The 24745-nt window shown below is 61.2% G+C and overlaps 2 protein-coding genes and 1 pseudogene across 2 annotated transcripts; all 3 read left to right on the top strand.

Annotated features, from left to right (window-relative positions):
* Nucleotides 1-4740: 4740 nt before the first annotated feature.
* LOC125321137 (zinc finger protein 850-like) lies at nucleotides 4741-16771 on the top strand. The gene is made up of 5 exons (XM_048293533.1): nucleotides 4741-4845; nucleotides 5256-5337; nucleotides 5524-6142; nucleotides 8537-8933; nucleotides 14868-16771. Exons 2-5 carry the CDS (start codon nucleotides 5283-5285, stop codon nucleotides 16365-16367), a joined length of 2571 nt encoding a protein of 856 aa, XP_048149490.1. The 5' UTR covers nucleotides 4741-4845; nucleotides 5256-5282; the 3' UTR covers nucleotides 16368-16771.
* On the top strand, nucleotides 7536-12574 carry LOC125321146 (annotated as a pseudogene).
* An 863-nt stretch (nucleotides 16772-17634) lies between the features above and the next one.
* LOC125321138 (N-acetylmuramoyl-L-alanine amidase-like) lies at nucleotides 17635-21424 on the top strand. Its single transcript, XM_048293534.1, is given in 9 exon segments — nucleotides 17635-17692; nucleotides 17995-18147; nucleotides 18150-18430; nucleotides 18432-18576; nucleotides 18579-18851; nucleotides 19495-19705; nucleotides 20706-20770; nucleotides 20773-21026; nucleotides 21104-21424. Coding segments are annotated over 9 exon segments (1443 nt in total). The 3' UTR covers nucleotides 21107-21424.
* The last annotated feature ends 3321 nt before the right edge of the window (nucleotides 21425-24745 follow it).

Below are 24745 nucleotides of genomic sequence, written 5' to 3'. Positions count from 1 at the left end.
TCGGTGGTGGATGTGCTGGGCGCATCTGCTGACCTGGGTCTGGGGACCCCCATATTCCGGCTCAAATCTGACCCTGCTCAAAGGGGGTCCCATCCACGTAGCCCAGGATCACGAACTGTGGGAGCCTCAGGCTGGGCTTCAACTGCACCATGAACAGGAAACGCAGGGAGTGGGAACTGGGGGGATGCTGATACCAAAATCGGCCACTTTCCCCTTTCCTTAACGCATGGACCCCCCTGACCTCCCCAGCCTCTGTGTCCAACCTCCCCCCAGCTCTTCCTGCCCAGCACTTCCCACAAGTGGCACCGTGAGAGCCCCTGTCACGACCCACCTCGGAGGCAGTGCCACAGGTTCTTTTCCTGAGGGATCCTTTGGAGTGGGTGAAAGCAAAATGCTGCTGAAGAAGCAGTGTGACATCAGGAACCGATTTTATTTTTGGTGTCTCTGGAATTGTAATTGGGAGAACCATAGCTGGGAAACTTGTAACTGGGAATGGGGCTCTACAGCCGCTCTTGGATTTATGATCACCCAGAGGAAAGGGAGATAAGGGGACAAAGAGAGAGAAGACTCGGAATCAGGGGTTGGAGTCGCAGAGCCCAGTCCTGTTCCTTCGAGGGTGGGGACCCACACACGCAGGGAAAACCGGAGCTTTTCTGCCCTCAGTCCCTGCCAAGGAACGCCCCAGGAGCTCCCCTGAGAGGAGTTCGGACGGGGTCCGCCGGAGCTTTCCCTGGGAAGCTCTGGGAAGCGCTGCTGGCAGGATGTTGGGGGGGATGCTGAGGGTCTGCGGTGGGCAATGGTGGCTGCTCGGGGAGGGGACACTCCCCCCTACCCCCGCGGGATCTGCCGACCCCGGTGCTCCGCCGGGTTTGGGCTGAAACCAGCGGGTTTCAGGCAGAGTTTGACCGCAGGGCCCCGGGGTCCCACGGTGCATGGCCGTGGAGGGTCCTGTTATAAATGTATTGTGATGCTGGATTTTCGCATGTTACATAATTGTTATGAATGTATTGTGATGGGTTTTTTTTCATGTTCCTTAACGTTAGAAAAACTTTACCTAGGTTCTGTAATACATGATATAGAATGTCTATTGTTTCTGTAGTCAATTAAAAAAAAAAAGATAGGCAGAGAAAGCCTTCACATTCCTGAAGTATCTTATCAGAGGAGAAGAAGACTCGAAACCAGAGAGAAGAATTTATGGAGGGAGCAGAGACTGAATGGAGCCAAGGAGGGAGATAAGGCTGATGGGACGATACACAGAAACTCCAAAGACTTTATGAATCGTGCATGATTGTGATGAATATGCAATAAGAGATGTACAGACGATCTTTTGGATGTAGAGGTGTGCCTTTGGCTCTCTGCCAAAGCACCCGGCCGTAATACCCTTTTTTGCTATTGTCTCCTAATTGTCCCTTTTATTAAATTTTTCTTAAAATGTTAAAAAGAGTGAACCTCGTTTTTCACAGCCCCAAGGAGATCCCAGGAGGATCCCGGAGAGCCGCAGCGCTCCCTTGGGCGCGTCCGCGGCTCCCCCGGCACGCCGGGATCTGCCCGGTGACGGGTGACGTCACGGCCAGCGCAAGCGGCCATTGGCGGGCAGGAAACAGTGGCGCCAATTGCGGGGCCGGAGACAGTTTGTATCCTAATTATCCCATTCCAATGATAAATGGGTTCCCAGGCACCTGGGATTAATTCCTTAGCTTTCCAAGGGGCTGGTCCATCGTGTTGTGTAACTCGTTCTGGTGGCCATTCCTCTTTTCCCCGTTTTGGGGTGCTCCCTCCAGCCAGGGCTGCATCAGCTGACTGCTTTTCTCTAATTAAATCATCACAGATTTTGATTGCTAAGCGATTTCCCTGAACTTGTGGTAGCAAAAAGAACAACGGTCTAATATACCCCATATACCATATCCCTGACCAGTTTGGAGGTAACCTGAACTAAGCATGTTGGCCACAAATCCAATAACGTCCTTTCAAAGCCCGTGTTCCATTAGCAAAGGGGCCTTCCTACCCTTGGTCATCAATTGGTGGGTCAAAATACAGCAGGATTCCCGGGCCTAACGATCCTCCAACAATAGCTGCCCCACCATAAGGGTCACAGTATTTGCATTTCCAAGCTCCCACACAGGGTTCCCATCTACATTTACATCTGCAAGTTGCTTGGTTGGATTTGGAGCAGAACTCACTAAAAGGGTTTGAGTTCCAATCCGGTGTTGCCATTCCCACTGATAATCACGAACAGCATGTGTTCTACTTGTGGAATTTTCTCGGGGACAGCTTAAAAATGGGTGGTCAAAAAACCCCCTTGTCCCTCCCCATTGCTTTACAGGCTTCAAAGTCCTTTTGGTAATTATGGAAGGATGTAGATACAAAAATGCTGCTAGCAAGGATTTTCTTGCTATTTTCTAAGCCCGTGAGAGACTTTTCTCTCTCACAGAAGAGGTAGCAGGGAATGTAAACAACCAAACACCTGCAGCCTTGAAAAGTCTTGTTTATGGTATAGCAGGAAAATATTTTGACAATGGATGTTTTAGGATTTTAGCCAATCACCCCCAAGGGGTGGTTGATCCTTTGTCCAATTAGACTATGAAGAAAAAAGTCTATAAAAGAGTTGGTAAAATAATTCAATAAATCAATCTTGCTGCACAATTCCTGCCTGTTGGATCTTTTCTCCTCCTCCTCCCTACGGCTGCAGGACACGGTGATAGACCCTAGGGCTCAGGCTGGCGGTGATAGAAGGAACACCTTACCCAGCTACCGTTAGTGAGCTTAACAGGCACTTGATTTCATCTGCCTCGATACCTGGAACAATCATGAGGAGGGCAGTTGGGAGCCCAAGAATCTAAACCCAAAGATGAAATCCAGTCACAAACGCCTTTTCCTACACAGACACCCCCTGTCCTGCTTAGGGGCGCCCGTTTGAGAAGAATGAAGTGGCCGTGGACTTCCTTCTGTGTCCCAAAATCCCATCCCATTATGGAGCTCATGTAGGGTGTTGACCCATTGTTTAGGTTCAGCTGGGCTAGCCAACCATGGCCACTCTTCAGATCCTCCTGGCCCTCCAAAGAGCCAGCAACTGCTAAGGTTAAAAACTTTTGCTACTTCTCCTAAGGCTGCAAATGGATTCTCCCACTCCTGACCTCAACTTAGCTGACCATATAAAAGTAGAATTATTAAGGAAAATATTTTAATAGCGTAATTGAACTAGCTAGGCTAATTTTCACGTTGTCTTCTTGGCACCGGGACCGGGATTAGGATCGGGATCGGGGTCAGCCGGCCCCGGGAGGAGAGAAAGGGAGAAAGGCGGGCAAACGGGGGGGGGGAAGAGGGGGGGAAAAAGGGAATGGAAGGGACCCTCCCTGAGCTGTCCCCGAGGGTGGGGAAGATTTCGGGACATTCTTGGGGACAGCACAAAGCGTGGGGGGAGCTCAGGGGGATGCCCCCCCTCACCTGGGGACCCTAAATCCACCCCCTTCCCTTTCCAGGGGACTTTGGGGACCCCAAATCTTCCCCTCTTCGAGCAGCCTGAGCGAGCTCCGGGATCAGACAGCGGAACTCCCCGGACCAAGCTCCGGGACCGGACACCAGGAACCTACCAGGGACCCCCAGAAACGGCTCCGAGCTCCGGTACCGAGCACCGGGGACCCCCCCAAGACCCTCCGGACCTACCAGAGACCCCTCGGGCTCACTCTAAGCACCAACACCGGACCCTAGACTCACCGGGGACCCCCGGACCGGGCTTTGCGCTCCGGTACCGAGCACCAAGTTCACCCCGGGTCCCCCAGGACCACTCCCCGATCCCCACCGCGCCCCTGGCCCTGCTCCCCCCGGTCCCAGCACGTACCGAGCGCTGTGGGGGGGTCCCCACGCCCACACCCCCCCGAAAATCATCCCCAGGGAGGGAAATTTGAGGCCACCAGAGACCCTGGAGTGGGGAGGGGAAGGTTTGGGGTCCCCAGAGACCCCTGGCAAGGGGAAATTGGGGGAGTCCAGGGGGGATTTCGAGGATCCTGAGGGCTACTTGGGGGGGGGCGGTTCCCAAAACTTCAGGGAGGTCCCCAAACTCCCAGGTGGATTCCCAAACTTTCAGGTGGGTGCCAAATTCACTGGGTGTGACCCCAAATCCTCGAGAGGGTTACCAAACCTCCATAGGGGTCGCGGTGGGTCACCAAGCTCTGGGGGAGGGGAGGATCCGGATTGGGGGGTCCCCAAGTCCCCGGCGCATCCAGGAGGAGGCTCAGGAAGGCTCCTCCGAGAACCGCGCGAAAAGCGCTGTTATTTGCATAACCCCGCCCACACTCCCCAAAACAACCACAAATCCCGCCTTGTTATTTGCATAACCCCGCCCACCGGCGTCAACCAATCACCGCGCCGAGTTCGCACGGTTATTTGCATAACCCCGCCCCCGCCGTGGCCACGCCCAGCGCCGGCTGCAGCCGCCTCGGGTCCCCGATTCCTCCCAGTTCCCTCGCAGTGCTCCCAGTAAGAGCCGTACTGGGAGGGATCGTGCTCCCAGTTCCTTCCCGGTGCTCCCAGTATCGCTCGCAGTGCTCCCAGTATCGCGCCCAGTGCCGCGCGGGGCGGGGCCGCTTTGGGAACCCCTCCGGGCACAGCGCGGCTGCTTTGGGGTGTCGGAACCTGCCCGGGCCGGGGCAGGAGCGGAGGAGCCGCGGGAGGAAGAGGACGGAGGAGGAGGAGGAGGAGGAGGAAGAGGAAAAGGAGCAGCGGGAGGAAGACGAGGAGCAGGAAAAGGAGGAGGAGGAGCAGCAGCAGAAGCACGCGGTTCCCCCGCCCGGCCGCTGAGGCCGCAGCTCCCCCGGCTCCGGCAGCATCGCCCCCCCGCATCCCGAGGTGAGCGGGGAGGGGGAGCTCGCCCCAAATCCATCGGGGGTCTCCGGGAGGGTTTTTTTTGGGCAGGCGATGTTTGGAGCTTGCAGGACCCCAAAGCTGAGCCGGAAATGCGCCTTGGGGGAGTCTTGGGGTGTCCCAAGTGGCGATTGCCCGGAGGGGAGGGGGCGATATCGGTTTTGGGGATTTCCGGGAGAGGCGGGGGGTGGAAGGCGGGAGCCCCGGAGTGGGGAGAGCCGAAGGGGCGATCCCGGAGCCGGGGGACCCCCGGCAGCCTGGAGGGGTGGGGGAGGCTGGAGATGAGCGGGCTCCGGGCCCCCGGAGGCTGAACGGGGCGGGGACTTCTCGAGCTGGGCTTGGGCTTGGGCAGCACCAAACCCAAGGCGCTCAGGCCTTGTTTTCCCCCCGAGCAGGATTTGCCATCGCCAAGGCGCGGCCGGATGGAGGACGAGGAGGCCGCGAGGAAGAGGGAGATGGCCCGGGAGCCGCAGGCAGGTGAGGAGGAAGTCAGTGGCCCTTTCCCCTCTGTCCTGCTCCATCTCCCAGCCCAGCATCGCCCCCGGCTGCAGGACAACCCCGCCACCGACGCCGTTGTGCCGGGGATGGACGGGGGGGGATCTCCTTGCCCTTCCCTGTGGCACGGAGGCAAATGCCATCCTCTGCTTGTCCTTCCTCCCCCAGACAAGGAGCTGAGCACGGAGCCCAGGGAGGACAAATGCCCGCGACAGAAGCTGGTGGGAGAGGCCGTTTTGAGTGGCTCCACGGCACAGGAATGCAACGGGGAGGAAAAGCCCCGGAGATCCTGCACGAGAAGGGGCTGCAAACGCAGCCCAGGGAGCTCTGAGGAGGAAGGACCCTTTCTGGGCCGGGAAGGCGGCCGGAGATCCAGCCGGAGCTCGAAGCTGGGGGTCCATGAGCAACTTCAAGATGGGGAGAAGCCCAAGTGCTCGAAATGTGGGAAGAGCTTCACCAGGAGATCCTACCTGATCTGCCACTGGAGAATCCACATGGGAGAATGGCCCTATGAGTGTGGGGAGTGTGGGAAGAGCTTCAGAGACAGCTCCAACCTGATCCGCCACCAGCGGGTGCACGTGGGGGAACGGCCCTACGAGTGTGGGGAATGTGAGAAGAGCTTCCGCCGCAGCTCCCACCTAATCACCCACCAAAGAATCCACACTGGGGAACGGCCCTATTCCTGTGGGGAGTGTGGGAAGAGCTTCAGAGACAGCTCCAGCCTTATGTACCACCAGACAATCCACACTGGGGAACGGCCCTACGAGTGTGGGGAATGTGGGAAGAGGTTTCAGTGCAGCTCCACTCTCATCAGGCATCAGCGGATTCACACGGATGAGAGGCCCTTCTGCTGCCCCGACTGTGGGAAGGGCTTCAGGTACAACTCCAACCTCATCAACCACCGGCGCACCCACACCGGGGAGAGGCCCTACGAGTGTGGGGAGTGTGGGAAGAGCTTCTCACAGAGCTCTAACTTGACCCAACACCAACAGAGGCACCACTAAGGGCAGCCCTGCAAGTGCCCTGAGTGCAGGAAGAGCTTCGTGCTCCAGCCTCATCCCCTGTGGGAGGATCAGCATTGGATGATCACCGTTGGGCAGATCCCCGGAGATCCGTGGTGCTGCTGATCCGTGTTGGGAAGACACCAGGCTGGGGGGCTCTGCCTCTTCCTGGCTCCCCGTGGCCTTGACTTTCTTTTGATTACTCTTTGTCCTTTCAAAACACCCAAAAGCAGGGTAAAATTAAGGATGTTGAACTGAGATGCAGATGGGGACTTGGGGGGATCTTCCAGGGGATGTGGGGGATGCTGGCTTTGAGGGAGTTGGAGGTTCCTGGGAGGGACTTGGGGGTTGCTCAGGGCTTTGGGGACCCCAGGCCGAGCAGCTCCAGCTGTGCTGGGAGACCCTGGTGGAGGTTCTGGGGCAGCTGCTCAAGGACCCCCTGCCCTGGACCTATCCCCATGTCCCTCATCCCTGTTCCTTGTGTTGCCTGTCCACGATTCCGCTCTCCCCGCTGTCACTCCTGCCCCCCATTTATGTGTGTCCCCAGTCGCGTCCTGCTCCCATCCCGGTCTCAGTCCCATTCTCTTTCCTGTTCCCACATTCCCGGTCCGTTCCCCATTCCCGTTCCCCCATTCCCGGTCGAACATTCCCGGTCCCTTCCCCATTCCCGGTCCCACATTCCCGGTCCCATTCCATTCCCTGCCCCGTTCCCAATTTCCCATTCCGGCTCCCTGGTCCCTCTCACCGGACGCCGCCGCCTTCGCCCCGCCCCCGCCCACCGGCACCAACCAATCACCGAGCGCGATCGCTCCTAAATTTGCATAACCCCGCCCCCACCGCAGCCACGCCCAGCGCCGGCGGCAGCTGTCTCGGGTCCCCGATTCCTCCCAGTTCCCTCCCAGTGCTCCCAGTATCGCTCCCAGTGCTCCCAGTTCCTTCCCGGTGCTCCCAGTATCGCTCGCAGTGCTCCCAGTATCGCTCCCAGTGCCGCGCGGGGCGGGGCCGCTTTGGGAACTCCACCGGGCACAGCGCGGCTGCTTTGGGGTGTCGGAACCTGCCCGGGCCGGGGCGGGAGCGGAGGAGCCACGGGAGGAAGAGGACGGAGGAGGAGGAAGAGGAGGAGCAGGAAAAGGAGGAGGAAGAGGAGGAGTAGCAGAAGAAGCCGCAGCTCTCCCAGCTCCGGCAGCATCGCCCCCCCCGCATCCCGAGGTGAGCGGGGAGGGGGAGCTCGCCCCAAATCCATCGGGGGTCTCCGGGAGGGTTTTTTTTTGGGCAGGCGATGTTTGGAGCTTGCAGGACCCCAAAGCTGAGCCGGAAATGCGCCTTGGGTGGGGTCTTGGGGTGTCCCAAGTGGCGACTGCCCGGTCCCGGAGGGGAGGGGGCGATCCCGGTTTTGGGGATCCCCGGGAGAGGCGGGGGGTGGAAGGCGGGAGCCCCGGAGTGGGGAGAGCCGAAGGGGCGATCCCGGAGCCGGGGGACCCCCGGCAGCCTGGAGGGGTGGAGGAGGCTGGAGATGAGCGGGCTCCGGGCCCCCGGAGGCTGAACGGGGCGGGGACTTCTCGAGCTGGGCTTGGGCTTGGGCAGCACCAAACCCAAGGCGCTCAGGCCTCGTTTTCCCCCCGAGCAGGATTTGCCATCGGCAAGGCGCGGGCGGATGGAGGAGGAGGAGGCCGCGAGGAAGAGGAGGATGCCCCGGGAGCCGCAGGCAGGTGAGGAGGAAGTCAGTGGCCCTTTCCCCTCTGTCCTGCTCCATCTCCCAGCCCAGCATCGCCCCCGGCTGCAGGACAACCCCGCTGCCGACGCCGTCCTGCTGGGGACGGACTGGGGGGATCTCCTTGCCCTTCCCTGTGGCACGGAGTCAAATGCCATCCTCTGCTTGTCCTTCCTCCCCCAGACAAGGAGCTGAGCACGGAGCCCAGGGAGGACAAATGCCCACGACAGAAGCTGGTGGGAGAGGCTGTTTTGAGCGGCTCCACGGCACAGGAATGCAACGGGGAGGAAAAGCCCCGGAGATGCTGCACGAGGAGGGTCTGCAAACGCAGCCCAAGGAGCTCTGAGGAGGAAGGACCCTCGCTGGGCCGGAAAGGCGGCCGGAGATGCGGCCGGAGGTCGGAGCTGGGGGTCCACGAGCAGCTCCACGATGGGGAGAAGCTGTACAAGTGCTCAAAATGTGAGAAAAGCTTCAGCCAAAGCTCCAGTCTGATCCGCCACTGGAGAATCCACACAGGGGACTGGCCCTACGAGTGTGGGGAGTGTGGGAAGAGCTGCAGAGACAGCTCCGACCTGATTGACCACCAGAGGATCCACACAGGAGAACGTCCTTACGAGTGTGGGGAGTGTGGGAAGAGCTTCAAGAGGAGCTCCCACTTGATTGTCCACCAGAGAATCTACACCGGGGAACGGCCCTACGAGTGTGGGGAGTGTGGGAAGCGCTTCAGCCGGAGCTCCCACTTGATTGTCCACCAGAGGATCCACACTGGGGAACTGCCCTACAAGTGCGGGGAGTGTGGGAAGGGGTATCAGACCAGCTCCGATCTCCTCGTGCACCAGCGTATCCACACCGGGGAGAGGCCCTACATGTGTCCCAAGTGTGGGAAGAGGTTTCCAAGGAGCTCTGATCTCCTCGTGCACCAGCGGACGCACACTGGAGAGAGGCCCTATGTGTGTCCTGAGTGTGGGAAGCGGTTTCCAAGGAGCTCTGATCTCCTCAAGCACCAGTGGAGGCACACTGGGGAGAGGCCCTACGAGTGTCCCGAGTGTGGGAAGAGGTTTCAGACCAGCTCCGATCTCCTCGTGCACCAGCGGATTCACACAGATGAGAGGCCCTTCTGCTGCCCTGACTGCGGGAAGGGCTTCAAGCACAACTCCAACCTCGTCACCCACCGGCGTATCCACACCGGGGAGAGGCCCTACGAGTGTCCTGAGTGTGGGAAGAGGTTTCAGACCAGGGCAAATCTCCTTGTGCACCAGAGGATCCACACCGGGGAGAGGCCCTATGAGTGCCCCGAGTGTGGGAAGAGCTTCTCACAGAGCTATCACTTGACCAGACACCAAAAGAAGCACTGCTAAGGGAGGCCCTTTGAGTGCCTCGAGTGCGGGAAGAGTTTCGTGCACTGCTCCAGCCCCATCCCCCGTGGGAGGATCGGTGTTGGATGATCCCCAGTGACCCCCGTTGGGCAGAGCCCCAGAGCTCCGTGGTGCCGCTGATCCGTGTTGGGAAGACACCAGGCTGGGGGGCTCCGCCTCTTCCTGGCTCCCGGTGGCCTTGACTTTCTTTTCATTTCTCTTTGTCCTTTCAAAACACCCAAAAGCGGGGTAAATTAAGGACGTTGAACTGAGATGCGGATGGGGACATGGGGGGATCTTCCAGGGGATGTGGGGGATGCTGGCTTTGAGGGAGGTTAGGGTTCCTGGGAGGGATCTGGGGGTTGCTCAGGGCTTTGAGGACCCCAGGCCGAGCGGCTCCGACTGTGCTGGGAGACCCTGGTGGAGGTTCTGGGGCAGCTGATCAGAGACCCCCCTGCCCTGGACCTATCCCCATGACCCCCGTCCCTGTTCCCGGGGTCGCCTGTCCACGATCCCGCTCTCCCCGCTGTCACTCCTCCCCCACCGGCCCGTTCCCCGGTTCCCCCTATCCCAGTCCCGTCCCGCTCCCATCCCGGTCCGAATCCCGTTCCTAGTCTCATTCCCATTCTCTTTCCTGGTCCCACATTCCCGGTGCCTTCCCCATTCCCGGTCCCTTCTCCATTCCCGGTCCCACATTCCCGTCCCCTCTCACGCGACGCCGCCGCCGCCGCTCCGGCCCCGCCGCGGCCTCACGTGACCGGGAAAGAACCGCCCAGGCCTCGCCCACCAATCACCGAGCGCGATCGCTCCTAAATTTGCATAGCCCCGCCCCCCGCCTTGGCCACGCCCAGCGCCGGCTGCAGCCGCCTTGGATCCCCGATTCCTCCCAGTTCCCTCCCAGTGCTCCCAATATCGCTCCCAGTGCTCCCAGTAAGAGCCGTGCTGGGAGGGATCGTGCTCCCAGTTCCTTCCCGGTGCTCCCAGTATCGCTCCCAGTGCACCCAGTATCGCTCCCAGTGCCGCGCGGGGCGGGGCCGCTTTGGGAACCCCTCCGGGCACAGCGCGGCTGCTTTGGGGTGTCGGAACCTGCCCGGGCCGGGGCGGGAGCGGAGGAGCCGCGGGAGGAAGAGGACGGAGGAGGAGGAAGAAGAGGAAAAGGAGCCCTGGAAGGAGGAGGAGGAGCAGGAAAAGGAGGAGGAGGAAGAGGAGGAGCAGCAGCAGAAGCGCGCGGTTCCCCCGCCCGGCCGCTGAGGCCGCAGCTCTCCCAGCTCCGGCAGCATCGCCCCCCCCGCATCCCGAGGTGAGCGGGGAGGGGGAGCTCGCCCCAAATCCATCGGGGCTCTCCGGGAGGGTTTTTTTTTGGGCAGGCGATGTTTGGAGCTTGCAGGACCCCAAAGCTGAGCCGGAAATGCGCCTTGGGGGAGTCTTGGGGTGTCCCAAGTGGCGATTGCCCGGAGGGGAGGGGGCGATATCGGTTTTGGGGATTTCCGGGAGAGGCGGGGGGTGGAAGGCGGGAGCCCCGGAGTGGGGAGAGCCGAAGGGGCGATCCCGGAGCCGGGGGACCCCCGGCAGCCTGGAGGGGTGGGGGAGGCTGGAGATGAGCGGGCTCCGGGCCCCCGGAGGCTGAACGGGGCGGGGACTTCTCGAGCTGGGCTTGGGCAGCGGCAGCACCAAACCCAAGGCGCTCAGGCCTCGTTTTCCCCCGAGCAGGATTTGCCATCGCCAAGGCGCGGCCGGATGGAGGACGAGGAGGCCACGAAGAAGATGCCCCGGGAGCCGCAGGCAGGTGAGGAGGAAGTCAGTGGCCCTTTCCCCTCTGTCCTGCTCCATCTCCCAGCCCAGCATCGCCCCCGGCTGCAGGACAACCCCGCTGCCGACGCCGTTGTGCCGGGGAAGGACTGGGGGGATCTCCCTGCCCTTCCCTGTGGCACGGAGGCAGATGCAATCCTCTGCTTGTCCTTCCTCCCCCAGACAAGGAGCTGAGCACGGAGCCCAGGGAGGACAAATGCCCGCGGCAGAAGCTGGTGGGAGAGGCCGTTTTGAGCGGCTCCACGGCACAGGAATGCAACGGGGAGGAAAAGCCGCGGAGATGCCGCACGAGGAGGGGCTGCAAACGCAGCCCAAGGAGCTCTGAGGAGGAAGGACCCTCGCTGGGCCGGGAAGGCGGCTGGAGATCCAGCCGGAGGTCGGAGCTGGGGGTCCATGAGCAGCTTCACGACGGGGAGGAGAAGCCCTATAAGTGCTCAAAATGTGGGAAGTGCTTCAGCCAGAGATCCTACCTAATCTGCCACTGGAGAATCCACACAGGGGAACGGCCCTATGAGTGTGGGGAGTGTGGGAAGAGCTTCAGCCAGAGCAGCCATCTGATCCACCACCGTCGGATTCACACCGGGGAACGGCCCTACGAATGTGGGGAGTGTGGGAAGAGCTTCAGCCAGAGCAGCCATCTGATCCACCACCGTCGGATTCACACCGGGGAACGGCCCTACAAGTGTGGGCAATGTGGGAAGAGCTTCAGCAGGAGTGGCCTGCTGAAACTCCACCAGAGGATCCACACTGGGGAACGGCCCTATGAGTGTGGAGAGTGTGGGAAGAGCTTCAGCCAGAGCGGCCAGCTAAAAATCCACCAGAGGATCCACACTGGGGAACGGCCCTATGAGTGTGGAGAGTGTGGGAAAAGCTTCAGCCGGAGCAGCAAGCTGGACGTCCACCAGAGGACCCACACCGGGGAACGGCCGTATGAGTGTGGAGAGTGTGGGAAGAGCTTCAGCCACACTGGATACCTGATCCAGCACCAGATGATCCACACTGGAGAGAGGCCCTATGAGTGTGGGGAATGTGGGAAGAGGTTTCAGACCAGCTCCACTCTCCTTGTGCACCAGCGGATTCACACGGATGAGAGGCCCTTCCGCTGCCCCGACTGCAGGAAGGGCTTCAGGTACAACTCTGCCCTTGTCAAGCACCGGCGCATCCACACCGGGGAGAGGCCCTATGACTGTCCCGAGTGCGGGAAGAGCTTCTCACAGAGCTCTAACTTGATTCAACACCAACGGAGGCACCGCTAAGGGCAGCTCTGCGAGTGCCCCAAGTGCACGAAGAGCTTCGTGCGCTGCTCCAACCCCATCCCCCATGGGAAGATCGGCGTTGGATGATCCCCAGTGACCCCCGTTTGGCAGAGCCCTGGAGACCTGTGTTGCTGGTGATTCGTGTTGGGAAGACACCAGGCTGGGGGTCTCCACCTCTTCCTGGCTCCCCGGGGCCTTGACTTTCTTTTCATTTCTCTTTGTCCTTTCAAAACACCCAAAAGCGGGGTAAAAATAAAGAACTGAGATGCGGATGGGGACATGGGGGGATCTTCCAGGGGATGTGGGGGATGCTGGCTTTGAGGGAGTTGGAGGTTCCTGGGAGGGACTTGGGGGTTGCTCAGGGCTTTGGGGACCCCAGGCCGAGCAGCTCCAGCTGCGCTGGGAGACCCTGGTGGAGGTTCTGGGTAGCTGCTCAAGGACCCCCTGCCCTGGACCTGTCCCCATGTCCCTCATCCCTGTTCCTTGTGTTGCCTGTCCACGATTCCGCTCTCCCCGCTGTCACTCCTGCCCCCCATTTATGTGTGTCCCCAGTCGCGTCCTGCTCCCATCCCGGTCTCAGTCCCATTCTCTTTCCTGTTCCCACATTCCCGGTCCGTTCCCCATTCCCGTTCCCCCATTCCCGGTCGAACATTCCCGGTCCCTTCCCCATTCCCGGTCCCACATTCCCGGTCCCATTCCATTCCCTGCCCCGTTCCCAATTTCCCATTCCGGCTCCCTGGTCCCTCTCACCGGACGCCGCCGCCTTCGCCCCGCCCCCGCCCACCGGCACCAACCAATCACCGAGCGCGATCGCTCCTAAATTTGCATAACCCCGCCCCCACCGCAGCCACGCCCAGCGCCGGCGGCAGCTGTCTCGGGTCCCCGATTCCTCCCAGTTCCCTCCCAGTGCTCCCAGTATCGCTCCCAGTGCTCCCAGTTCCTTCCCGGTGCTCCCAGTATCGCTCGCAGTGCTCCCAGTATCGCTCCCAGTGCCGCGCGGGGCGGGGCCGCTTTGGGAACTCCACCAGGCACAGCGCGGCTGCTTTGGGGTGTCGGAACCTGCCCGGGCCGGGGCGGGAGCGGAGGAGCCGCGGGAGGAAGAGGAGAGAGGAGGAGCAGGAGGAGGAAGAGGAAGAGGAGGAGCAGGAGGCGGAGGAGGAGGAAGAGGAGGAGCAGCAGCAGAAGCGCGCGGTTCCCCCGCCCGGCCGCTGAGGCCGCAGCTCCCCCGGCTCCGGCAGCATCGCCCCCCCCCCCGTATCCCGAGGTGAGCGGGGAGGGGGAGCTCGCCCCAAATCCATCGGGGCTCTCCGGGAGGGTTTTTTTTTGGGCAGGCGATGTTTGGAGCTTGCAGGACCCCAAAGCTGAGCCGGAAATGCGCCTTGGGTGGGGTCTTGGGGTGTCCCAAGTGGCGATTGCCCGGTCCCGGAGGGGAGGGGGCGATCCCGGTTTTGGGGATCCCCGGGAGAGGCGGGGGGTGGAAGGCGGGAGCCCCGGAGTGGGGAGAGCCGAAGGGGCGATCCCGGAGCCGGGGGACCCCCGGCAGCCTGGAGGGGTGGGGGAGGCTGGAGATGAGCGGGGTCCGGGCCCCCGGAGGCTGAACGGGGCGGGGACTTCTCGAGCTGGGCTTGGGCAGCAGCAGCACCAAACCCAAGGCGCTCAGGCCTTGTTTTCCCCCCGAGCAGGATTTGCCATCGGCAAGGCGCGGCCGGATGGAGGAGGAGAAGGCCGCGAGGAAGAGGAGGATGCCCCGGGAGCCGCAGGCAGGTGAGGAGGAAGTCAGTGGCCCTTTCCCCTCTGTCCTGCTCCATCTCCCAGCCCAGCATCACCCCCGGCTGCAGGACAACCCCGCTGCCGACGCCGTCCTGCTGGGGACGGACTGGGGGGATCTCCTTGCCCTTCCCTGTGGCACGGAGTCAAATGCCATCCTCTGCTTGTCCTTCCTCCCCCAGACAAGGAGCTGAGCACGGAGCCCAGGGAGGACAAATGCCCACAACAGAAGCTGGTGGGAGAGGCTGTTTTGAGCGGCTTCACGGCACAGGAATGCAACGGGGAGGAAAAGCCCCGGAGATGCCGCATGAGAAGGGGCTGCAGACACAGCCCAGGGAGCTCTGAGGAGGTAGGACCCTTTCTGGGCCGGGAAGGCGGCCGGAGATCCGGCCGGAGCTCGGAGCTGGGGGTCCACGAGCAGCTTCAAGATGGGGAGAAGCTGTACAAGTGCTCAAAATGTGAGAAAAGCTTCAGCCAAAGCTCCAATCTGATCCGCCACTGGAGAATCCACACGGGGGAACGGCCCTACGAGTGTGTGGAGTGTGGGAAGAACTTCAGAGAAAGCTCTGACCTGATTGTCCACCAGAGGATCCACACAGGAGAACGTCCTTACGAGTGTGGGGAGTGTGGGAAGAGCTTCAGGCGTAGCTCCGACCTGACTGTCCACCAGAGAATCCACACCGGGGAGAAGCCCTACGAGTGTGGGGAATGTGGGAAGAGATTCAGCAGCTGCTCCAACCTGAGCCGGCACCAGAGGATCCACACGGGGGAGAGGCCCTATGAGTGTGGGGAGTGTGGGAAGAGGTATCAGACCAAATCCGATCTCGTCATGCACCAGTGGACGCACACCGGGGAGAGGCCCTGTGAGTGTCCCGAGTGTGGGAAGAGGTTTCCAAGCCGCTCCACTCTCGTCGTGCACCAGCAGAGTCACACGGAGGAGAGGCCCTATGAGTGTCCCGACTGCGGGAAGGGCTTCAAGCAGAAGTCTACCCTTGTTGTCCACCAGTACATCCATACCGGGAAGAGGCCCCACGAGTGTCCCGAGTGTGGGAAGTGCTTCAGGGAGAGATCCCGCCTGATCCAGCACCAGAGGATCCACACCGGGGAGAAGCCCTATGAGTGTGAGAAGTGCAGGAAGAGGTTTCACACCAGCTCCCATCTCCGCTTCCACCAGCGGACGCACACTGGGGAACGGCCCTATGAGTGTCCCGAGTGTGGGAAGAGGATTCAGACCAGCTCCGATGTCCTTGTGCACCAGCGGATTCACAGAGAGGAGAGGCCCTTCCGCTGCCCCGACTGCGGGAAGGGCTTCAAACGCAACTCCACCCTCGTCAAGCACCAGCGCATCCACACAGGGGAGAGGCCCTATGAGTGTCCCGAGTGTGGGAAGAGCTTCATCCAGGGCTCCAGCCTGATTGTCCACCAGAGGATCCACACAGGGGAGAGGCCTTACAAGTGTGGGGAGTGTGGGAAGAGCTTCAGCCAGAGCTCCAGCCTGATCGGCCACCAGAGGATTCACAGCGGGGAGAGGCCCTACGAGTGTCCCGAGTGTGGGAAGAGGTTTCCAAGGAACTCCAATCTCCTTGGCCACCAGCGGACGCACACCGGGGAGAGGCCCTATGAGTGTTCCGAGTGTGGGAAGAGGTTTCAGACCAGCTCCCATCTCCTCCTGCACCAGCGCATTCACACGGAGGAGAGGCCCTTCCGCTGCCCCGACTGCAAGAAGGGCTTCAAGCACAGATCCACCCTTGTCACCCACCGGCGCATCCACACCAGGGAGAGGCCCCACGAGTGTCCCAAGTGCGGGAAGAGGTTTCAGACCAGCTCCAATCTCCTCAGACACCAGAGCATTCACACGGATGAGAGGCCCTTCTGCTGCCCCGACTGTGGGAAGGGCTTCAAGCAAAAGTCCTACCTCATCACCCACCGGCGCATCCACACTGGGGAGAGGCCCCACGAGTGTGGGGAGTGTGGGAAGAGCTTCTGGGAGAGATCCGACCTGATCCAGCACCAGAGGATCCACACCGGGGAGAGGCCCTATGAGTGTCCCGAGTGTGGGAAGAGCTTCTCCAGGAGCTCTCACTTGAGCCGACACCAACGGAGGCACCGCTGAGGGCAGCCCTGCGAGTGCCCCAAGTGCAGGAAGAGCTTCGTGCGCTGCTCCAACCCCATCCCCTGCGGGAGAGTCCGTGTTGGATGATCCCCAGTGACCCCCGTTGGGCAGAGCCCCAGAGATCCGTGGTGCTGGTGATCCAACCTAAATCCATCGTTTTCATTCTCTCCGGCCCACGGGCGTCTTTCACAGCCATATGGGGATTAACTGTGGCAAACCCCATGATTTTGAGACAATGGCGTGGAAACCCTTCCAAAAAGGGTTCTTCCCACCCACCCAGGCACGTGGATGCTCAGCTGGCACAGACAGGGAAATGCTTTTGGTTTGGCCTTGATTTTCTTTTGTTTTCTGTTCATCCGTTCGAAACACCTGAAATTGGGGTAAAAATAAAGATGTTGAACTAAGACATGGATGGGGACATGGCCATGGGCTGGGACATGGGGGGACACAGCCGTGGCGGGACATGGAAATGAATGGGGACACAAACTGGGACAGCGCCGGTGCCACCACGGTGCCACCGCCATCGTCTCGGCCACGGCGAAGCGCTGCCCAATGCAGTTCCTGCCACCATGTCCCCAATGTCACCACCGCGGTGTCCCAGCTGAATATCACCACCCAGCAGGGTGGGTGACGGGGGCACTTGTTCAGCTGGTGACAAGTGGCCCAGGAGCACGTGACAAGTGGCCCAGAAGCGGGTGACAGCCACCAGGGTGTCCCAGAGCCACCACAGTGGCAGGGCCAGCGCAGAGGTGCCCAGGGCCAGTGCGCCCAGGGGACTTCAGCCTGGGGACAGGGCAAGGGTCAGTGTCAGCCGCGGGGTCACGTGGCCCCATGCTGGGTGTCACCGGACACATCCTGGTGGCAGTGTTCCCACAGGTGCAGTGACATTGTCCCCCTGATGTGTGTCCTGGTGGCTTCGTGTCCCTTCCCCTCCATGTGTCGCTGTCCCTGTCCCCTTCCATGTGTCCCCATCCCCTTCCATGTGTCCCCATCCCCTTCCATGTGTCCCCATCCCCTTCCGTGTGTCCCCATCCGCTTCCATGTGTCCCCATCCCCTTCCGTGTGTTCCCATCCCCTTCCGTGTGTCCCCATACCCTTCCGTGTGTCCCTGCCCCTCCCCCTACGTCCTTGTCCCTTTCCCTCTGCGGGGCCAAAGTCTCCGAGGTCCTGGGACCGTATCCTGCAGGAGGTCCCCACATCCCTCAAGGTGTCCCCGTGTCCCGCAGGACATTTCTGTGTCCCTCAGGGTGTCCCCGTGTCCTGCAGGATGTTCTTGTGGCTGCTCCTGGTGCTGAGCATCTGTGCCCACCCCAGCACACACCATGGCAGGATGCCAGGACCTCTTTTGGGTCCTTTCCCTCTGATTGGGGTCCTTTCCCCCTCTTTTGGGTCCTTTCCCTCTGGTTTGGGTCCTTTCCCTCTCTTTTAGGTCCTTTCCCTCTCTTTTGGGTCCTTTTCCCTTATTTTGGATCCTTTCCCTCTCCTTGGGGTCCTTTCCCTTATTTTGTATCTTTTCCCGCTATTTTAGGTGCCCTCCCCTTGCTTTTGGCACATTTTTGGGTGCATCACCCCTTAAACCCCCTCTGACCCCTTAACTCCCCTCACCCCCCAGCCGCTGTCCCCCCAGGTGTGTCCCCAGCTGTCCCCCCACGCCACGTGGACTCGCAGCTTGACATCCTGGACGCTCTCGAGTCCCTGGCCTGGGGCAGCTCCCCCGGCACCGCTGTGGCCTTGGGGAGGGGGCTGGGGGTCTGCAGCACCCTGGGCTGCCGGGCAGTGCTGATGAGCCTTTCGGGACCCCTGAACACCCCCCGGTTGTCACCTCGGGCCATTGGCAGCTCCTGACCGAGCTCCTCTGGCACAACCTGGTGACAGCGGAGCTTGGGGCAGTGCTGGCCCCTGACGGCTCCGTGGTGGCCCTCAGTCCCCTCCTGGTCGGCATCGAGGTGGGGCTGAGATCTGGGGGGTTTGAGCGACCCCTCCCCACCCTGGACCTGCCCGCCGACCCCCTCTTGGCTGTCACCATCGCCGAGGCTTTGGGGACATCCTTCCTTCTGGCGCGGGGGGGGTGACAACAACGCCACCGCACTGGGACCCGACGGCTGCTGGGATGATGTGGAGAACCCCCAAAATCACACCTTGAGGGGTCCCCCATCCCCTGTCCCCGACCCTGTGGCCATCGGGGCCCTGGATGGGGTGGTCCTGGGGGTGTGGCGGGCCGGGGACCCCTCCTGGTGGCTGAACAGCTCCGGGGCTACTACAGGACTGGGAATGGCTCGGAAGTAGGGAGACCCCCCAGCAGTAACCGGCGCCGGGATTTTGGGGCGCTGGTGGGACGGGAACGGCTGGAGAAGGAGGTGGCAGCGGTTTTGGGGCTGCTGAGGACGCTGTCGCCCATCCCGGAGCTGCTGAGGGACGTGGGGACACAGGAGGTGGCGGCCGTGGCTCGTTGGGTGGCGCGGGAGTTCAGCGAGTGCTACGTGGGTACGGGCGGGGTGGCACCTCCTGAGTGGGGGTGGCACCCCCTAAACGGGGTTGTCACCTCCCAGACAGGGGTGTCACCCCCTGAATGGGGTTGTCACCCCGAAAGGGGGTTGTCACCTCCCAAATGGCAGTTGTCACTGCAGAAATGGGGGTTGTCACCCCACAAAGGTGGGGAGAGGGTGTGGAAGGGGCCACCACCACGTCCCTTGGGTGGCCAGTACCGTGTCTCTTGGATGGCCACCACTGTGTCTGCTGGACACCAGCCACCTCCATGTCCTCTGGATGGCCACCACTGTGTCTGCTGGACACCGGCCACGTCCATGTCCTCTGGATGGCCACCACTGTGTCCGCTGGACACCGGCCACCTCCATGTCCCAGCCAAGGGACCCCCTGAGCAGCCACTCCCTGTCCCCTCGATGAGTCCCAGGAGGGTCCTTCAGCTGGACAAACGCCACCGTCCCCACATGGACACTGCCGTGTCCCCAAGGACCTGTCCAGCCCCTTGTCCCCACATGGACTCTTACCATGTCCCCAAGGAGCTTCTTGTCCTCACAAGGCCTCTGCTGTGTCCCCAAGGAGTTCCTTGTCCCCCCATGTCCCCAAGGTCTCGGGGGACAACACCTCCATCCCATTGTCCTGGCAGAGTGCCCGGCCATCGTGCCCCGCTGCCTGTGGGGGGCCCGTCCCTACCGGGGCACCCCGTCCCTGCTGCGGCCCCCGCTGGGCTCGGTGTTCCTGCACCACACCCTGGAGCCGGCGCGGCCCTGCCGGACCTTTGGCGCCTGCGCCCGCGCCATGAGGGACATGCAGCGCTTCCACCAGGACACCTGCAGCTGGGACGACATCGGCTACAGGTCACCGTCACCCCCTCTGGTTCCTGTCACCTCCCATGGGCCCTGGCACCCCCCCATGGGGCGGGTTATTGTCCCCCTGTGGGCACTGCCACCCTCATTGTCACCCCTCACAGTCCCTGTCACCCCCATTGGTCTCTGTCACCCTCGGTGGTCCCCATCACTGTCCCCTTGCATTCCTCATCACTGTCCCCTTACTGTGCCCTCACTGTCCCTCACTGTCCCCTCACTGTCCCCACCACTGTCCCCCCACTGTCCCCATCACTGTCCCCTTGCATTCCTCATCACTGTCCCACCACTGTCCCCCCACTGTCCCCTCACTGTCCCCCCACTGTCCCCACCACTGTCCCCTCACTGTCCCCACCACTGTCCCCTCACTGTCCCTCCACTGTCCCCTCACTGTCCCCACCACTGTCCCCCCACTGTCCCCTCACTGTCCCCCCACTGTCCCCACCACTGTCCCCTCACTGTCCCCACCACTGTCCCCTCACTGTCCCTCCACTGTCCCCCCACTGTCCCCACCACTGTCCCCCTCACTGTCCCTCCACTGTCCCCCCACTGTCCCCACCACTGTCCCTTCCCAGTCCCCACCACTGTCCCTCACTGTCCCCACCACTGTCCCCACCAATGTCCCCCACTGTCCCCTCACTGTCCCCTCACTGTCCCCACCACTGTCCCTCACTGTCCCCACCACTGTCCCCACCAATGTCCCCCACTGTCCCCTCACTGTCCCCACCACTGTCCCCCCACTGTCCCCTCACTGTCCCCACCACTGTCCCCACCACTGTCCACCCATGGCCCCCACCACTGTTCCCCACTGTCCCCTCACTGTCCCTCACTGTCCCCACCACTGTTCCCCACTGTCCCCTCACTGTCCCTCACTGTCCCCACCACTGTCCCCCACTGTCCCCTCACTGTCCCTTCCCAGTCCCCACCAGTGTTCCCCACTGTCCCCTCACTGTCCCCTCACTGTCCCCTCACTGTCCCCGTCATGTCCTTGCAGTTTCGTGGTGGGCTCGGACGGGTACCTGTATGAGGGCCAGGGGTGGCACTGGGTCGGTGCCCACACCAAGGCTACAACACCCGAGGCTTCGGCGTTGGCATCGTTGACGACTTCATGGCCACCCTGCCGGACCCCGACACCCTGGCCCTGGTGTGGGACCAGCTCCTGCCCTGCACCGTCCACTCTGGCCATGTCCAGCCGGACTTCACCCTGTGCAGCCACCGCCAGCTCGGCCACACTGACTGCCCCGGCAACGCCCTCTTCCAGGAGATCCAGAGCTGCCCTGGCTTCCAGGGGACACCGGTGGCTCTGGGGCTCAGGGTGGGTGACCAGTGGGGTGGGTGGGACGGGGTTTGGGGTCATCTTGGGACTGACCATGGGTCTTGTCCACTCTGCAGTGAGGAGTGGCACTGGCTGGGCTGGGCTGGGCAGGACGGGGGCGGGAGAGGTTGGACACTGGTCTAGATGGACACCAGCCCAGTGTGGATGGACACTGGTCCAGCAGATGTTGGTCTGATGGATCCCAGCTGGACCCTGGTCTGGATGGACACTAAACCCATGGATCCCAGCTGGACTCTGCTCTGGATGGTCCCTGGCCCTGCAGCCCCCCAGCCTGGCAAGCTCCCAGCCCAGATGACCACCAGCTTGGTCACATCCTGGCCCACCCCACTGGTCCAGCAGCCCATCCCAGTAGCCCCAACCCTCCCCCCCCCAAAATAAACCCAATTCCAGAACATGAGGTCCGGGTGGTCCCTGCAGAGCAAGGGGGAAACTGAGGCACGGGCTGGAGGTGGCTTTGAGGTGCTGGGAGGGGACATCGGGAGGGACTGGGGGCCACCCTGGAGACCCCAAACCCCCGTAAATGAGCACCCAGCCCCCAAATTGCCACACGCAGCACCGCGAGACCTCCACCCATCATTTCAGGGGGGACTCCAGGAGCCACCACCACCCCTCAGTCCCTTGCAGGGGCGACCCTGTTCTGTCCCCTCAGTGACCCCCATGAGGACGTACCTGCTGCTGCTGGCTCCAGTGCCCCCCGATGCCATCGTGTGGGATGTGTCCCAGTTCTCACTGGTGGACGGACACCTGGTACCACTGGGCAGTGACGAGGTGAGTGGGGACACTGGGAATGTCTCCTGGAGTGCCAGGGTAGTACCATCTGACCCCGCGGTGTCCCCAGGGCTCGTGGCAGAGCAGGACCTGCACCAGGAGCCCCATGTCCAAGGCCACCAACCTGTACCCGGTGGGCAGGAGGGATCCCGGTGGGGACACAGAGGTGCCAATTGGGGGGTGGCAGGTGGCATGTGAGGCACAGAGACCCTCGGGTCACGCTCTGTGCTGGGCACTGGGGCAGGCACGGTGTGTTCCGTGTCCTGTGTCATGCCCTGTGCCATGTTCCATGCTCCTGTCTCCTGTGCCATGTTCTGTGCCCTGTGCCCTGTGCCATACCCTGTGTCCAGTCCCAGTCCCAGTGCCACAAAGCCAAGCACTGCTCACGGACAGTCCCCACTGCAGTCCCAGGCAGCTGCCTGTCCTTCCCATAAACCCAGGACTGTGGACACTGGGGGCCCCTCCCCCTCTGCGGGGGCTTTTGGGGGCACAGGAGGGACCAGAAGGGGTGGGGAAGGGAATAACAATAGAAGGAGGAGATTTGCAGATGGAGGCAACAGAGGGACACCCCAGAAACCCTCTCAAATTGTCCCCTTCCCTCTCTGACCGGCCGAATTAACCCCTAACATGGCTTCAAAGTGCTCCAAATCTTGTCCACCAGTGAGGGGGTCGGTGGGGGCACCAGGACACACCTGTGTCCCAGCAGCTGCGTGCCCAGCCGGGAGCAGGAGCAGGGCTGGGGCTGCTCCCAAAGTTCCTCCACCCCAATGACACAGCGGGACATGGGCTGAGGGGGGGCTGGATCAGGCTTTCTTGTCCACCTGCATGCTAGGAGGGAGCACAAAATCTACCTGCATTCTCTGCAGCATGCCATCCTGGAGCAGAGCCATTCCCAAAGGAAGCCGTGAGCCCGTGACAAGCCAGTGCCGCAGTGGGATCCTAGCAGCACCTGTGGAAGCCGGGAGAGAGGAGCCCACCTGCAGCAGGTTCCTGCCAGCATTAATCATCCCGTGGCTTCCCACCAGGGTCTCGCTGCTTCCAAAAGGCCCCACAGTGTCACTGTGGCCCCTCGGTTCCACCAGGTTCCATAGCGTCACAAAGGGTGAATCGCTGCAAACCAGGCCTAGAGACGCTTCAGAGACAGAGTCAGAGAAGCGGGTATTTGCTTTATTCAGAGCCGGAGCACAGTATATGGTTTCATTCATGAATATTCATCACATTCCTTGGGATAGGCATGGTTACACAAATTACTTCTCAGAAATCATTAATATCATTAGCATAGGTGCCACGCATTTTGCTGTGTACCTTGGTGGTCGCACTGAGGAAGGCTCCTCTTTTTCCTCGGGGGTCTTTCTGATGAAGATCAGTAGTCTTCGTCACAATGCACTTTTCACCTTTCTCTCTGCAGCATGCGCAGTCCTTCGCTGGCTGGTTCAGCAGTTTCTGTGCTGGCTTCAACAGGTTCTGTTTCTCTTACCTTCAAAAGGTGCATCTTGCTTCTCAGGCTTGTGATAAACCTTTGCTGACTCTTAATAGTTAACTTGTGCTTACATGAGTTAATTATTGACAATCCCCTCCCAAGGGTCTCCAGGGCTCCCTGAGTTTCCCTGGTGTCACAGTGGAGCCAGGGTTCCGTCAGGCTCCATAGCATCCCCACGGTCTCCAGGGCTCCCTGAGCTTCTGTGCTGGTGTCACAGTGGAGCCAGGGTTCTGTGTAGGTCCCCAGCATCACAAAGGCTCTCCTGGGAGCCACGGGTCACAAAGCACCGTGGGTTCAGTGCAGCCCCGCTGTGTCACAGTGGCCGCTGGCTTCCACGAGCCCCCGCAGTGTCCCAGTGGGCCCGTGGCTTTAGGAGTGGGTGGCTGGGAGTTGCTGCCCCGCCAGCGGCTGGGGGAGAAGCAGCAGGGACAGCGTGCGGACAGTGCCATGGCCACTTCTGTGGCCACTCGTGTCTCTGTCCCAAGCACAGCCGTGGTGTGTAACAGCGGCTCCGGGTCCTTTGGGTGTGCAGGTGGCAGTCACGGCCTGGAGCATGGCTGCTCCCAGAGGACACCCTAGGGCAGGAGGCTGCTGGAGATTCATTCCCCACACGCTGCAGCTCCTTGTCATGAGGTGCTCGGAGTGATTCTAAAGGCTGTTCCCACCAGGCACTTGTCTGGCTTAGAGCTCTTGAGCTGTCAGCGGGAATGCAAAGGCCAAGCTCGGGAGCCTTTTGTCCTGGTGCCTTTCGTGTGGGAGCAGTCCCTGGTGCCGTTGTCTTTGGATCCTGACTCTGGCAGAGGGAAGGCTTAGGATGGTGCCCAGAGCTGAGAAGGAAAGTGCCGAGAGCAGCGTGTGTGCTGCTGGTTTGAGGGCTGCACTTGAAGTTGTAGGCAGCAAGAGCTTTCTCAGCTGGCCCTTTTGTGAGCTCTGCTTTTGCCAGATGGCTTCAAGTTGGTGGCGGGACTCTGCATGAGGGAAAAGATTTCTTAGGGCAAAGGACTTCATCTTGCTCTTGGAGTGTGGGTGCAAAGAAGAGTCTGCACTTGCAAGGGGAAGATGAGGGAAATCTTTTTGTCCTGACACTGTTGATTTGAGAGCAGGGAAGTTTCCAAGTTGCCTCTGCCCTTGGGGTGCTTTCGAGCTGGGCTCGCAGTGATTCCTTCTTCTGCAAGTGGGCAGCGCTATCGTCTGCTTGTTTCGATGAGCGCTGACAGTGCCCAGCAAAAAGCCAAGCGTTTCGCTGGCGCGGCCCCAGTCGTGTGCGAGCAGTGGGTGGCAGAGCTCCGCTGTGCATCCTGCCTCTTGGAGACATAAAGGAATGGGATCCTGCATGTAGCGGGGAAGGAGCAGGAATCGTTTCACTGTTGGCTGTGCACTTTCTAGGCTGCAAAAGAAAAGGCAATTCCAGCAGGGCCTCTTTCTTTAGAACCTTTTCTGTGCCATCAGC

The sequence above is a fragment of the Corvus hawaiiensis genome, unplaced genomic scaffold (genome assembly GCF_020740725.1).
Source record: "Corvus hawaiiensis isolate bCorHaw1 unplaced genomic scaffold, bCorHaw1.pri.cur scaffold_95_ctg1, whole genome shotgun sequence".
Taxonomy (NCBI): Eukaryota; Metazoa; Chordata; class Aves; order Passeriformes; family Corvidae; genus Corvus; species Corvus hawaiiensis.
This window is presented reverse-complemented; position numbering and strand designations above follow the sequence as displayed.

Excerpts from the sequence above, each read along its gene's own strand:
- LOC125321137 (XM_048293533.1), top strand. The coding sequence starts at position 5,283 with ATGGAGGACGAGGAGGCCGCGAGGAAGAGGGAGATGGCCCGGGAGCCG. Across the intron at positions 5,338-5,523 it reads GGCCCGGGAGCCGCAGGCAG|ACAAGGAGCTGAGCACGGAG; the intron begins GTGAGGAGGAAG and ends TTCCTCCCCCAG. Across the intron at positions 8,934-14,867 it reads ACACCGGGGAGAGGCCCTAC|GAGTGTGGGGAGTGTGGGAA; the intron begins ATGTGTCCCAAG and ends GAACGTCCTTAC.